Source organism: Rhinopithecus bieti, unplaced genomic scaffold (genome assembly GCF_001698545.2).
Source record: "Rhinopithecus bieti isolate Rb0 unplaced genomic scaffold, ASM169854v2 scaffold_6380, whole genome shotgun sequence".
Taxonomy (NCBI): domain Eukaryota; kingdom Metazoa; phylum Chordata; class Mammalia; order Primates; family Cercopithecidae; genus Rhinopithecus; species Rhinopithecus bieti.
The window spans coordinates 10,179,619-10,194,186 of NW_016806642.1; the positions used below are offsets into that span (position 1 = coordinate 10,179,619).

At 41.6% G+C, this 14,568-nt stretch overlaps 1 protein-coding gene across 8 annotated transcripts in view; it reads right to left on the reverse strand.

Annotated features, from left to right (window-relative positions):
* The window catches only part of FGGY (FGGY carbohydrate kinase domain containing), a 457,075-nt gene that overhangs the window by 422,602 nt on the left and 19,905 nt on the right, over window positions 1-14,568 (reverse strand). For 4 of the 8 annotated variants that reach the window (XR_001886587.1, XM_017877238.1, XM_017877237.1 and 1 more), the window contains exon 2: window positions 6,733-6,947. Coding sequence is in view for 6 of the 8 variants with exons in the window: in XM_017877238.1 (XP_017732727.1) it covers window positions 6,733-6,933 (201 nt within the window). In the remaining 2 variants the exon portion in view is untranslated. Of the gene's footprint in view, window positions 1-6,732; window positions 6,948-10,890; window positions 10,965-12,272; window positions 12,330-12,859; window positions 12,877-14,568 lie in introns of those variants that run through there. The other 4 variants (XR_001886588.1, XM_017877241.1, XM_017877239.1 and 1 more) reach the window with 4 other exon arrangements.

Below are 14,568 nucleotides of genomic sequence, written 5' to 3' on the forward strand. Positions count from 1 at the left end.
CAGTTTGAGGTATGCCTCAGGCATATTTAGTATCCTTGTGCTTTGCTTTACCGCATTTTGCAGATTGCGTTTTTTACAAATTGAAGGTGTGTAGCAACTCTGCAAGAAGCAAGTCTATCAGTGTCATTTTTCCAATAGCATCTCGTGTCTGTGTCACATTCTGGTAATTCTTAACATTTCAAACTTTCATTAATATTGTATCTGCTATGGTAATCTTTGATGTTACTATTGCAATTGTTTTGGGGCACCACAAACTGCACCCATATAAGACGGGCAAACAATAGACAAATGTGGTGTGTGTTCTGACTGCTCCGCAGACTAGCTATTCCTCATCTCTCTCCCTCTCCTTAGGGCTCCCTACTCCGTGAGACACAACTTTGAAATTAGGCCAATTAATAACCCTACAATGGTCTCTAAATGCTCAAGTGAAAGAAAGAGTCATAGTCTCTCACTTTAAATGTCAAGTTAGAAATGATTAAGCTTAGTCAGGAAGGCAAGGGGAAAGTCAAGACTGGCAAAAAGATAGGCCGCTTGCACCAAATAGTCAAGCTATGAATGCAAAAGAAAGTTCGTAAAGAAAACTACAAGTGCTACTCCAGTGAACACCTGAATAAGAAAGTGAAACAGTCTTATTGCTGATATGGAGAAAATGTGGTCGAGATAGAAGATCAAATCAGTCACAACATTCTTTAAGTCAAAGCCTAATCTAGAGTACAGTCCTAACTCTTCAATTCTATAAAGGCTGAGAGAGGTGAGGAAGCTACAGAAGGAAAAGTTTGGAGCTAGCAGAAGCTGGTTCACGAGGTTTAAGGGAAAAAGCCATTTTCATAAGATAAAAGCACAAGGTGAAGCAGCAAGTGCTGATGTAGAAACTCCAGAAAGTTATACAGATGGTTTGGGTAAGACAATCAACGAAGGTGACTACACTAAACAACACATTTTTAAAGTAGGCAAAACAGCCTTATGTTGGAAGAAGATACCATCTGGGACTTTCACAGCTAGAGACAAAAAGTCAATGCCTGGCTTCAAAGCTTCAAAGGACAAGCTGACTCTCTTATTAAGGGCAAATGCAGCTGGAGACTTAAGTTGAAGCCAATGCTCATTTACTATTCCAAAAATCCTAGGGCCCTTAAGAATTATGCAAAATCTACTCTGCCTGTGCTCTAGAAATGGAACAACAATGCCTGGATGACAGCACATCTATTTACAGCATGGTTTACTGAATATTTTAACCCTGCTGTTGACACTTACTGCTCAAAGAAAAGAGATTCCTTTCAAAGTGTTATTGCGCATTGACAATGCACCTAGTCACAAAGAGCTCTGATGAAGATGTACAAGGAGATGAACGTTGTTCTCATACCTGCTAACACAACATCCTTTCTGCAGCCCATGGATCAAGGAGAAATTTCAGCTTTCAAGTATTATTATTTAAGAATTACATTTTGTAAGGCTATAGCTGCCATAGATAGGGATTCCTCTAATGGATCTAGACAAAGTAAATTGAAAACATTCTGGAAAGGATTTACCACTCTAGATGCCATTAAGAACATTCATGATTCATGGGAGGTTAAAATATCAACATTAACAGGAATTTGGAAGATGTTAATTCCAATCCTCATGAATGACTTTGAGTGGCTCAAGACTTAAGTGGAAGAAATTATTGCAGATGTAGTGGAAATACCAAGCGAACTAGAATTAGAAGTAGACCCTGAAGATGAAATTGAATTGCTGTAATCTCACGATAAAATATGAACAGATGAGGGGTTGGTTCTTATGGATGAACAAAGGAAATGATTTCTTGAGATGGAATCTACTTCTGATAAAGATGATATGAACAATGCTGAAATGACAACGATTTAGAATAGTACATAAACTTAGTTGATAAGGGTAAGGTCTGAGAGAACTGACTCCAATTTTGAAAGAAGTCCTGCCATGGATAAGATGCTATCAAACAACACTGCATGCTACAGAGAAATCTTTTGTGAAAGAAAGGGTCAATCAGTGCAGCAAACCTTAATGTTGCCTTATTTTAAAAAATTACCACAACCACTTAACCTTCAGCAAACACCACCCTAATTAGTCAGTGGCCATCAACATCAAAGTAAAACCCTCCACCAGGAAAAAGATAACAATTCTGAAGGCTTCGATGATGATTAACACATTTTTTGGCAATTTTTAAAAATTAAATTATATACTTTTTTTAGACTAATGCTATTGCACACTTAATAGACTGCAATATAATGTAAACATAACTTTTATACGCACTAAGAAACTCAAAAATTCATGTGAACTTTACTGCAATATTTGCCTCATTATGGTGGTCTGGAACTGAACTTACCATTATGCCTGTAGTAGTGTGATAGTAGATGAAGGGTTGTAAGCAAAAGAGTAACATGACAAGTTAGCACTAGAGGAAAAATACCACTTCAAATGAAACAATAGAGAAAAGAAAAATGAGTATCAAGACATCAGTTAGGTTCTTAGAATAATATTCCATGTAAAATATAAAGGTATATGGTGCTAGAGATAGAGAGAATGCATAGGTTTGACCCACCTGAGTTCTGCCTTATCACATACCACCTGGGTGATCTTGGGGAAACTTAACTCTCTGGCTCTCAGATTTTCAAATGTAAATGGGAATAACAACTCCTTCCCTACTTCACCCTGCAATGGCAATCAAATGCAAATGAAGATGCATTGTAAACTATCATGGTTCTATGAATATAAGGTTAACCTTATTGCTCAACCCCACATGTGGCTACTCTTTCTTCTGTCCCCCTCCCCACAACCATTACTCATATAGACAGTACCAAGATAGAATAAAATGCTACTTTACTGGCTTCATATGTGTTGTTTATTTTTCTCATACAATTAAGCTGTTTCATCTTTAAAAGCAGCAGACTTCTTGTATACCTCTCCTCTATATGCTCCAATGTTTAGCAAACAGCATAGCACATAGTAGGTGCTCAATAAATGTTTGCAGACTAAATGAAAGAATGATAATCAACAAACACCTGTTGGCTTAATGATTCCTCCAGTTTATCTTCTCTTTCTTCCTAATAGAAGTTTAATATGAATCATGCACTAATTTGAAATGTTTCCGCCTTTTTGGAATGATTAAGATTTGTGGCTCCATAAAGGAACCTTTAAAATCATGGACTGTGTATCACCTCTATGACTCATTAAAAGTTTCCATAAAACTTCCTCGGTGTGCTGGGTATCAGCCCAATAAAACCTGCCAAATTCAGGGGATGTGGGGAGGAAGACAGAGAGGAAGGTTTGGAGCCATCTCACCAGGGTTCTGGTCTTGTCTCTAATACTTGTTAGTTCCAGAGCCTCAATTTCCTCATATGTCAAATAAGAAGAATAGTTGTCCTTCCTGCCCCACAGTGACACTGAAACAAGATAAGGAATGCTAGATTGGATTTTGTCTCTTTGTTTTAGCTCTAAGTAACATTCATTCAACAGCCATTAATTGAGCACCTAATTTGTGCCAGGCAATGTGTTAGATACTGGAGACACAAAGATGAATCTCTCTAAGAGCTCAGCTTATAGTTTAAAAGGGGCTAAACAAGCCAACAAGTAAAATGCAAAGATAAGGAGTACATAATGATCTGGGTGAAGATGGTGGGCTCTGGACAGTAGAGAAGGGCTTCTCACCATCTCTTTCCTCTGAGGTTGGTAAAAAAAAAAAGGGCATAGACTGTCAGAAGTTACCAGGGAAGACACTCAGGAGACAGGAATGTTTAAGATTACTTTATAAGGTGGGAGTTGGGCAGGGGAGGAAGGTAAGAGAAGAGTATTCCAGACAATGTAAAAACAGAGATATATCATTCATTTATGTACTCAACAAACATTAATTGAACACATTACAAGCAAAGAATTCTAGAGAAATACAGATAAACTAGATATAACCCCTGCTTAGCGGGCACACACTTCCCAGATGAGCAGGCAACCAGGTAAAGGCACTCATAAATCCTGGGTAACCTCACGATGCCCCATGTGTAGAAAATCTGAAAACTTCAGGCTGCTTCTTATCAGTTCCAGGTGGGGTCATGTGGAGGAAGATATGACTGGAGAGAGACAAGGGACAAAGCACAAGAGCGGCAGCAGTGGCAGGGGCAGCGTCCCTTTCTTCTTATTCAGGAGTCCTTAGGCTGCTTACTGAACGTCTTCAAGGCTCATTCTTTTTCCATCTTCAAAACAGAGAGATCAAAACTACCTTAAAAAGTAGTTGTCGTAAGGATAAAATGAAGTGATGGGTAAAGCTCTTCAGTATAGTACCTGGACCAGTGTGCCCAAGAACTGTTAGCTGTCTTTGTCATCATCATTGACACCACATTATCCTTACTGCTGCTTTAACTAAGAGGAAAATCATCTCAGGCAATGTGAATGACTCAGGGAAAAGGAAGTAGAACAACTGCTCTCGAGCTCTCAACTTCCTGGAGTCCATGAGGAAGAAAAGACAGACCAGGACATGTTTTATGCCACCCTTTGACCTAGACCAGTGTTTCTCAAAGTCTTACATAGAAAGAACCCTAACCAGGAGAGTGAGTGAATATTCCCAAGAAGCGCCTCCCATCGTGGACTTTGACTTTCCAGTATTTTATCTTAGAAATTCATTATCCTCTATAATCTGCTCATTTCTGTCACCATCAGCACCACCATAGGAAACAACCAATACACGTTTCTAGGCAATATTATGACATTCTGTGTGCATTAATTCATTTAATCCTCACAACAATCCTATGGAAGTGGGTACTAATATCATTTATTTTATAGATAAGGAAACTGAGGCAGGAAACATTAGGTAACTTGTCCAAGATCACAAACTAATAAACATTGTAAGTGGGATGTCAATCCAGAGAGTCTGGCTGCAGAATCTGTGCTCTGTAACAGGTCGCCTACCTCTCTCATTCCCATGGTGTTACTACCTAACATAAAAATGCTTCCTTCCTTAAGCCTCACACCAGCAATGATGTTCCACAGAGATGTAACATGCTTATCCCGGGGCTTCTGGCACATGCCCGCATATCCATACTCCATGTGAGGAGAATTGCCTAAGACCCAAGAGCTTCATTCAGGTTTGCTATAGTGTTAACAGCATTGCTAATGACAAATGCCCACAGTACTTACGCAGCTAACAGGGCTCAAACAGATGATAAGTTGGCCACCACTGGGAGATGATTAAAAATCTACCATTAAACCAAGCTGTACTCAGAGTAGACCTTTTTTAAAGTAGCTTTTCATCAGGGGATTATATTTTCTTCTTGATAATTTCCTTAACGGCAAGCAAGGCTGTATGTTAAAAGAACAAAGAAGACCCAAGTGCAAAGAGTAGAAGATTCTTACCAGATTGGGGCTGAAAGGAGGGGAGAGGAGAGGAAAATTAAATGGGCAAACGAGAAGATGCATCCCTCTTTCATTCCTGTATAATGCTCTGGTATTGCCTACCCACTCCCTCCTCTCTCTGCCTTCTTCTCCGGGGCCACTAACAGCAGCCCAGAATTCATTAAAGTTTAAACAGACTGATCAATAGGGACAGAATGGTGAATTGTCCATTGGCAAATTACCAAGCACTTCATGAATATTTAAGGAACTAAACTAGGAATGGGGAAAGAAGGAATCCAGGACTTTATTTTTCCCTGTGTAAAAAAAGACAAAAGGATCTCTGCCATGACTGATCACCAAGATATAAAATCAAACAGTCAAGTGAAACTTTAAAAACAAACAAGAATTGTGAAGCACTGCTTCCCTTCCCAAGCCAGCAGGCTGCATCCAATCCAAGGCCACTCAAGGTGAACATATGCCTGGCATCAATGGGAGACACTCTAGTCTGACTTCTTTGCTTTCTCAGAACACACCATGTTTTCATGCCACCATGCTTTTGCATATGTTATTCCCTCTGCCCAAAATGCAGTTCCTCTCATCCCCATTTGTCCACCTGGAAGGCAGGAGAGTCCACCGATTAAGAGTGCACCTTTGAGGCAAAGGTATAAAAAGGATACATTGGACTTTGGGGACTCAGAGGAAAGCGCTGTGGGGTGGTGAGGAATGAAAGACTACACACTGGGTATGTGTCCACTGCTTGGGTGATGGGTGCACCAAAATCTCAGAAATCACCACTAAAGAACTTAAGTAACCAAACACCACCTGTTCCCCAAAAACCCACAGAAATTTTTTTTAATTAAAAAAAAAAAAAAAAAAGAGTGCACCTCTGGAGTCAGACTGCTTTGTTCTAGTCCAGCCTCTGCTACTTACTGTGTGAACTTGAGTAAGTTACCTAACTTTTCTGTGCCTACATTTCTCCCTCAATAAAATGGGGGTAGTGATAGTACTACCTTTATAGGGTCATGTGAAGATACAACTACACAGTGCAAGTTAACACATTTTACACAGCCTTTGGCACACATTAAAGGCATGGTAAATGTTAGTAAGGTGATCAGTGAATTCTTCCACATGTGGTCACACCTCAAGCTGTCCTGTCTTCCCTGAGCCCCCTTCGGTTAGGTCTTTCCCCAGCTCCAGCTATAGTTACTTTGCTCCCAGCTCTTACCATATATTAGCGGTTTATCAGTCTCTGCCAGTAGACTGTGAGCTCCTGAAGGGCAAAGCCTATTTACCTCTGCATCTAAAGTTACCCCAACATAGTTTGTGGCACCAGATTGACACAGGACAAACACTCAACAGGTAGGAACATGAACAAGGAGAGAACACCAGTTTTGCCCATACCTTTGTAACAACACAGCACGCAGCCCAGATGTCCTCAGAGGACTGCTCGTGGTGGTTGAACTGGGGCTCCCACTTCTTAATTGGCTGATCTGCAAAAGCCAACAGGACCCCACTCTGGTCCACCAGAGCTGCGCGGACACTGCCTGTTCCAACGTCCACACCCACATAGTACCTCTCTGGTTTCTGTTCTCCACCAGACATTGCAGTTCCTCCACCTATAGTAAGTAAGCGTAAAAACCAAATGAAGACCAAGCAGATCTGCAAAGACAGTCACAAAACATCTCAAAAGTAGAAATAAAAGAGGTACCACTATCTAACTGGTAGCCATTTGTTATTTATTCATCCAACAAACATTTTTAGTGCTAACAGTATACTAATAAACATTGAGCTACATGGTGGGTGAACAGGACAGATATGGCCTCAGACATGGCATTTCCATTCTTGAGAGAGAGTCAGACATTAAGCATTTAAATACATAATTATTTAGGCAAAGTTGTGATGAGTGCTATAAGGGCAAGTACAGAGTGGTAGGAGAACTTAGAATCTGGAGGCAATACAGATGAGTTTCTTCTCAGTGAATTTCAATCAACAAGGACAGAAGCCACGGTACTGAAAAGGAACCTTGTCCTCCTAGTCAGTCATTCATTCAACAATTACCTACTGAGTACCTCTTATGTGCAAGCGCTGTGAAAAGTGCGTATGTCCCCTCTACTCCTCACTATGACTCTAGAAGGTGAGGCTATTTACATTTCTATGTTACAGGTGGTCAAGGTGAGACTCCAAGAGATAAGTAACTTTTTGCTTAATGCTAGCTAGGTCTATGCATAAATTCAAACAGTAAATGTACATTATTATAATGTTATACACTACACTGATTAAGAAGCAAGTCTATGAGAAGTTAAGGAATTTAATCAGCTTCATTCAGGGGCAGCCTGGACCTAAAGTCCCACATTTGTGCAATCCCAAGTCTCATGCTCTTTCTTTTGTTTCTTAAAAGCTTTCAGTATAGGTTTGGAGAAGAGGCAAATATATTGCAGCTGTGTCATGAAGTGACTGGGAATTGGGAAGGAACCCTGAGGAGACAAGATCAGGAATTAATTAGACAATCTGTTTTCCTTATAGACCCCTTGTGAGTCACAAGGAAATCTGACCAGAGAACACTCAGGAATTCCTTGGCCTTCATGGCTGCTCTAAGTCCCTTTGGTGAGATTAGTCCGCATGACATGGAATCTCATAGAGGCTTTTATTTTCCAGATTGGCCTTTGAAAGAACAAGAATGAGCCCCCAAGACAACTGAGCAGGTGAATGCCTTACAACTCTCCAGGTGAGCTCAAGGTAGTCTCACCGCCCAGAGTCTAATTTCAACCTGGGCAACCTTCTGTACCCTTCAACTTCAGAAAGAAAATGTTTCCCTAGCCAAGTCAAAAGTGGAGATTCTAAAAGAAAATCAACCAGCAGATGTTCAGTATACTGCTTCCTAGATATTTATTCCAGTAAACAACAAATAAAACAATAAAAACAACCCATTAAAAGTAACTGTTTCTGTCTTAATCGCAATGATTCCCCAACTGAATTGTAACCCTTTTGGTTTTGTGGCTCATGAGCAGATGAAAAATAAAATGGAGAAGCTACAGTAATAACGTTTGCTCCGTTCATCACAGCTTCGTCAGACCCACACTGGTGTGTAACCTCAACTTCTCTCCCTCGCTTACATTCCCCTTGGGGACCTCCATATGACCATTAGCACCGGTTTTCAAATCATTCATTCCTTCATTCATTTAACAGTGATACGTTTTCTTCAAGCCATTATTTGAAGAAAACAAGACAGATAAAAACAGAGCTGCTCTGAAGCAAACATCACCCTTGCCCCACCCTCCAGCCCTTCTCCCCAGCAGTCCCTCTGTTAGGTTTTCTCTCAGGACAACTGAAAACCACCAGCTTTGAGCTGTGATATAGCCCAGGGCCTCAGCACGGCATCTCACGCCCTCCACGGGCTCCCTCTGCCTGCCATCCAGCCCTGCCTAATACAGTCCTGCTCATTCTCACTCCAGGCTACAGACATCCTCAAGCTCCTCATAGGCTCTCAATTGCCCCCAACTGCTAAAGGCCTCCCCGATCCTTTGCTCATCCCTTTCTAATTCTCTCCTTTCCTTGTCTGCCCAGTGACCACGGAATTATATTTTAAGACCCAGGTCAGCCATCACCTCTCCTTGGAAAAGGCTTCCTTAGCTTTCTCCCCTTGCATACATACAAAGGATGCCAACATGGTATCGTGTCCCTGCTTTCTTTTAAAACTTACCACTCTGGAATCACAATTTTATTTTTCTTTCCATGTCTGTCTTCCTAACTGAATCTGAAAAAAATGAACTTACCAATTTCTGCATCCCAAGCTCCTTACACAGTGTCTGGCACATAATAGGTTTTCAGTAAATGTTTACTGAATGAACAACTGCATCAGTGAATCAACAGAAATAAGGACGAGCAGGTCCATGCCTTAATAGTTTGAATTTCTAAGTTTGTACTTACATGTGCTAGTGTTTTACCTTATTTTAATCTCTTATGACTCATTCTTCTAGTTCACAAATACTTACTATATGTGACAACCACATTTTATTCATTCTATGGCACTCATTTTTCCATATTTAGCTTCTCTAAAATCAGTGCGAACCTCACAATCAATGGTATGTTACAATTAATTGGTATCTTTTCCTTTCTTACTTCATGGTATACGAAATAATGGTGCATCTTGCAATCGGTGACATCTGAGACTCAGAAGAAATGCAGAAGACAGTAACACCAGGAAGCCTGCTGAGGATACACTGATTGACAAAACAGGGGCAATGCCTTCGCTGAGTGTCCTCAATTTTATTACCTGCAAACAGGAAGAAGATTGAAGCTAGCCACTCTACCTTCCCTCTCTACCAACCTCTCACAGCTGCTTACTTTACTTGGAATCCCCTCTCTTGGCTTCCCACTGTCTCTACTGCAAAGGCCCCCAGGGGTGCTGCACCTTAACACTGATCCTAGCATGCTAACAACTCCTTGCCCTTGGCTAGACCTTTGCAAGACTACTATAAACACTTAGGAAGAAACAAAGAAATAAATAGGAAATGAAAAATCTATGCAACACCCTGGCTTACACAGACCTGGCCAGCCAGCATCCAGGCTTGTCTCTACTCCAGCCAGCTCCGATGACAAGAGAGATTCCCCATGGGGCTGGCCCAGGTGATCAGGCTTGGGTTCCTCACTTTTGACTCCCTCTCTCATGAAGAGGGTAATATGAGAAAATACATCATCTTACCACCCTACCCACATCCTGATTCCTTTCCAGTAAAATGCAAAGAGGCAGATTTCCACTCTACAGTTGGCCCTGGACTTGCTCCAGTTCTGGTTTCTGGAAGGATCCCACCCTTCACAAAAGCCCCCTTCACATGGAGAATGGAGGTGTATGATTACAGTTAATTCCAGCTGCCGCCTGTGTCACAGCTATAAGCCCAGTGCCTGGCATACAGCAGGAGCTCAGTAAGTCCTTGTAAATCAGTGAATGGGTGTCTTTAAAATTCATCACTGGGGAAATTCAAAAAAGATACCATGTTTACCATGTATCTGACATTCTGCTAAGCAGCTTGATTACAATGCCTGACCACAATTCTTGAAGACAATAACTATGATCACTCCCATTTTACTGATGAGGAAAATGAGTCCTAGACAGTTAAAGTAACTTGCTCCAGTATGTCACATTACTAGGCAGTAATACAATGGATAGTAATCCATTCCCTCTGGTTCCATCAGCCCTAACCTTTCTCAGGATGCTCCACTGCCTCCTGCTATTCCTCTATTTACTAAATGCCCATTTGTCAAGGACTCTGCTGGGGGCCTCTGCTTATTGTGCCTAAGGTTGGCTGACTCAGAACCCAGGCTATTCATCTTCAGAGACTGACCCTTCCACAATACCAGGTGGCCTGCTTCCAGCAAACTATGGATTTCTATAACCCATTATCAAGGCACCATGCAAGAAAGAGTCAAACTGTCCCAGCGTCATTCACACACATCACCCAGTTCATGTTTTCCTATGAAATAGATCCTACTTGAATATTTCGGGTTCACCACTTTTCCAATTATTATAGTTCTAACTGATCTCTATGATTATTTCCATACCTGGAACCTGAAAGCGGGGACGTTCAAGCCCTTGGGCAGCTTCCCTGAAATTCGACCTGTGAGCTGCAGCAGAGGACTTTCTGCATCACAGGTCCCCTGATCTTCCCCCTCTATGCCCTTTGTTCCTGGGTCACGAATATGATCTGCTGCGTCCTGAACTCCTAATCTTATGCAACCAGTACCCCTTAGCCTCAAAAAGTAAAGTAACTGCAAAGTGGAAAACATTATTCCTTTTTCTAGTTTGTAAAGAAAAAAGGATAAGGATCCTCATCGTGTCACTCATTCCCACACAATGTTAATCTCATTCACTGAAACCCAATCAGTTTGGTAAACCTATCACCACTTTACTATACCTCAGCAGGGTGGAGTAATTTGCCCAAAGTGACACAAACAGTAAATGGCATCAGGATTTGAACCACAGTTTCTTACAGCAAGTTTAGGGCTCCTTCCACAACATCCAACTAAAAATGAAAGCCAAACCCTTTGATTACTTCTTCAATAAGAACAACAAATGCAGCAAGAAATACCTATTGAGCTCTGAGCTGTAGATCACCATGTGACTCTATGATTTCATTTAATCCTTATAGCAACCCTGTGAGGTAGGCAGTATGAACCCCATTTCCCAACTAAGGAAAGTGACATTCTCAGACAGGAAGCTGTTTAAAGTTGCATGGCACAGAAGCAGAGGGGCTGGGGTTTGAGGCTAAGTCAGTGTGACTCCAAAGCCCGCATTATGAATGGTGAGAGTCGGAACTGGGGTTTCATTTCATTCTTTTTAGGCAAAGATAAATACTCTGAAAAGAAAAACAGCTGTTAGGGATATGGGGAGGGTGGTCAGGCGGAAAGAAATGAGGGCATGGACTTTGGACGGCCAAGAGAAAGAAAAATAACAGAAATTCAAGCTGTGCTGCGCACAAGTCCTGGGACATATCTAAACTTCTCAGTCTACAAGACATTTCGAAGCACAGAAACAGCCTCCTGTCCAAGTCCCCAGCATGGACAGGACTGACTTTTAGCCCCTATTTATGATCAAAAGACTGTTCTGTATAAATATTTATACAGTTCATTAAATAATAGCCTGTATAAATATTGTTAGAAATGTGCCACAGGAAACCACAGACTTTGTGGCTGATTCTTCAACAAACGTGCAAACTGCTCAAATGCAGTGTGAAAAAAGGAAAAGGGGACCTGGAAATAGAGGGCTGTCCTTTGCAAACGGATTTTAGCAATCCTAAGAAGGGGGTACAAGCTACAAATATTCAGCTAAAAACCGATCATGTGGGATTGTTCTTTTATACTTTCCTCCTTCTTTCCCTCTGAAGCATCTAGAGCATTAAGATTGCTGCCTAGGATGACAATCTCCCAGGAGTGAATGAGCTTACCCTATTTCTTAAGGGGCCACTCCTCCAGGATCTATTTGGTGACAGTCCACAGAAGCAGTGTCCCAGAAATCTGGGAACGAATTCAGTATCCTCTTTCAACTTTGATCTTTGGACTTTGCTGGGAGTTGATGTACACAAGTCCTGTGCAATTTATTTAGTTAGTTATACTGCAATGAGGGAATTGCTAAGATTGGGAAGGAAAAACATGAACAATGAGTTTAGCTTGCCCACCTCAGTCTTCTTAACAGAAAGGACTGAATACCACTTTCAACAATTCTCTTAAGACGGTGGGAAAATTTGAAACGCGAAGGAAAGAGATGATCTGGCAAAAATGTTGGTTCTCTGGGCTCTACCAACAATACCCAGGAAGAAAAGAACAGCTTGCCAACCAAAACTTTACCTCTAAACATGAAAATTTCTTAGGGCCTCCTCTTCAGTTCTTTTTCAGCCTTTCACTCTAAGAGGAGCCATTTCTAAAAGTTTTAAGGTTGCCAAGACTGGCTCAAAAGAAACCCAAACACTTCCATGGTTCCCCAAACTTTTAGAGTCTGTAGCAATGGCCCAACACATTTTTCATCTAGACATACCTGTGGCTTGGCGTAGTCTGTAAAAAGGAGTATAAGCATATTTTCAGTCAAGTGCTCATTTTGTGGCATCCGAAGGAAGGAAGGGAGTAAGCGGGGAATCCATTCCCTGAATACTAAGAAGCTGAACCAGGCCCTTATCTAGCTCCTGGAAGAGCAGAACAACCTTTCATTCATCACTGATGTCTAACACTACCTAAAAAAGGACCTGGCTTGTTGCAGATCAAGAAAAATTCAAAAGAATCTGAGGAAAAGGAAGAAGGGGAAAGGAAAGTGTGGTGGGAAGAGGGAAATAAGGGAAATGGGGGAAGGAGAGAAGAAAAGAGAAGGGAGGATGGGCAAGGAGGAAACTGAACTGGCAGTAAGTGGAAGCCTGAGTGATTCACAGATAAGAAACTAAGAAATCCCTTGATTGATGGGAGGAGGGAAGGAAAAAAAAAAAGCAGACATATACCTTGGCTAACAAATGACATCCACTAAATTCTTCCTGCCCCAGAAAAGTCTATTAACATAACGCAGAGAAGGAACAGATTATGAAAATGTCAGTTCTAAGAGACCCAGATGTAAATCCAAATAAAACACAAACCAACAAAACCCTTTCTCTATTCTGAGGGTCAGCCACTCACACCTGGAATGTTTCCTGTCACCAACTGGAAAGACCTCAAGATCCCCAGCATGAAGAAGTTCACATGTGGGACCCATGACATGTAGGTTCCTGGAGCCAGCTGGCTAACAGGCTCTGAAGATCCCAGACATCATAGAACATGAGAAAACAACATCACACACATAGTCTCTGGGCCCAGAAGTTCTCAAAAGAAGCTCCAACAAGGAGTGCAGAAGTCATCCTGCTAAGCAATGCAAGCCTGTGTCTTGACAACTGAGGACATAAGCTGGGTCTATCTTATCCACCTCTGTATCCCCAGTGCGTATACATACACAAATAAATTCAGTATGTAGTAGGTACTTAATAAGGAGCTGATGAATGGAATAACAAATAGTCACTGCATTTGGGAGAAATGAAGGCAATTCTTCTCCACAACACTAAAAAAGAAATCTTCAATATCAGGGTCACCATATTCAATTCAGAATAGGAAACCTGATGCTTGTCCCATCTGTGTCTACCACTGACTCACTTGGGGCAAGTCTCTTCACTGATGTCTCTCTTCACAGGTATGAGACTCATGAATTCTATACAACTACTCCAAGGGGTTGTTGTGAAGATCAAAGGAAATAATGAGCACAGAGAGCCCTTTAAAAGGCAATTCCTTTATAACAAGAATCAATGGCACTGGGAGGCACAGAAGGAAAATTTGGGTGTAATAGTATAGCATCACCAAGGACATTCTACAGCCTTCTTACTCAAAGTGTGGGCCTCAAATCAACCTTCACTTCCAACACTGAATCACCTCCTGAAAACCACATCTTTTTAAAATAACGTTTTATTAGGCTGGGCGTGGTGGCTCACGCCTGTAATCCCAGCACTTTCCGAGGCCGAGGTGGGCGGATCACGAGGTCAGGAGATCGAGACAGTCCTGGCTAACATGGTGAAACCCCATCTCTACCAAAAATACAAAAAATTAGCTGGGCGCAGTGGCGGGCACCCGTAGTCCCAGCTACTCGGGAGGCTGAGGCAGGAGAATGGCATGAACCCAGGAGGTGAAACTTGCATGGAGGTGAGAGCGCGCCACTGCGCTCCAGCCTGGGCAACAGAG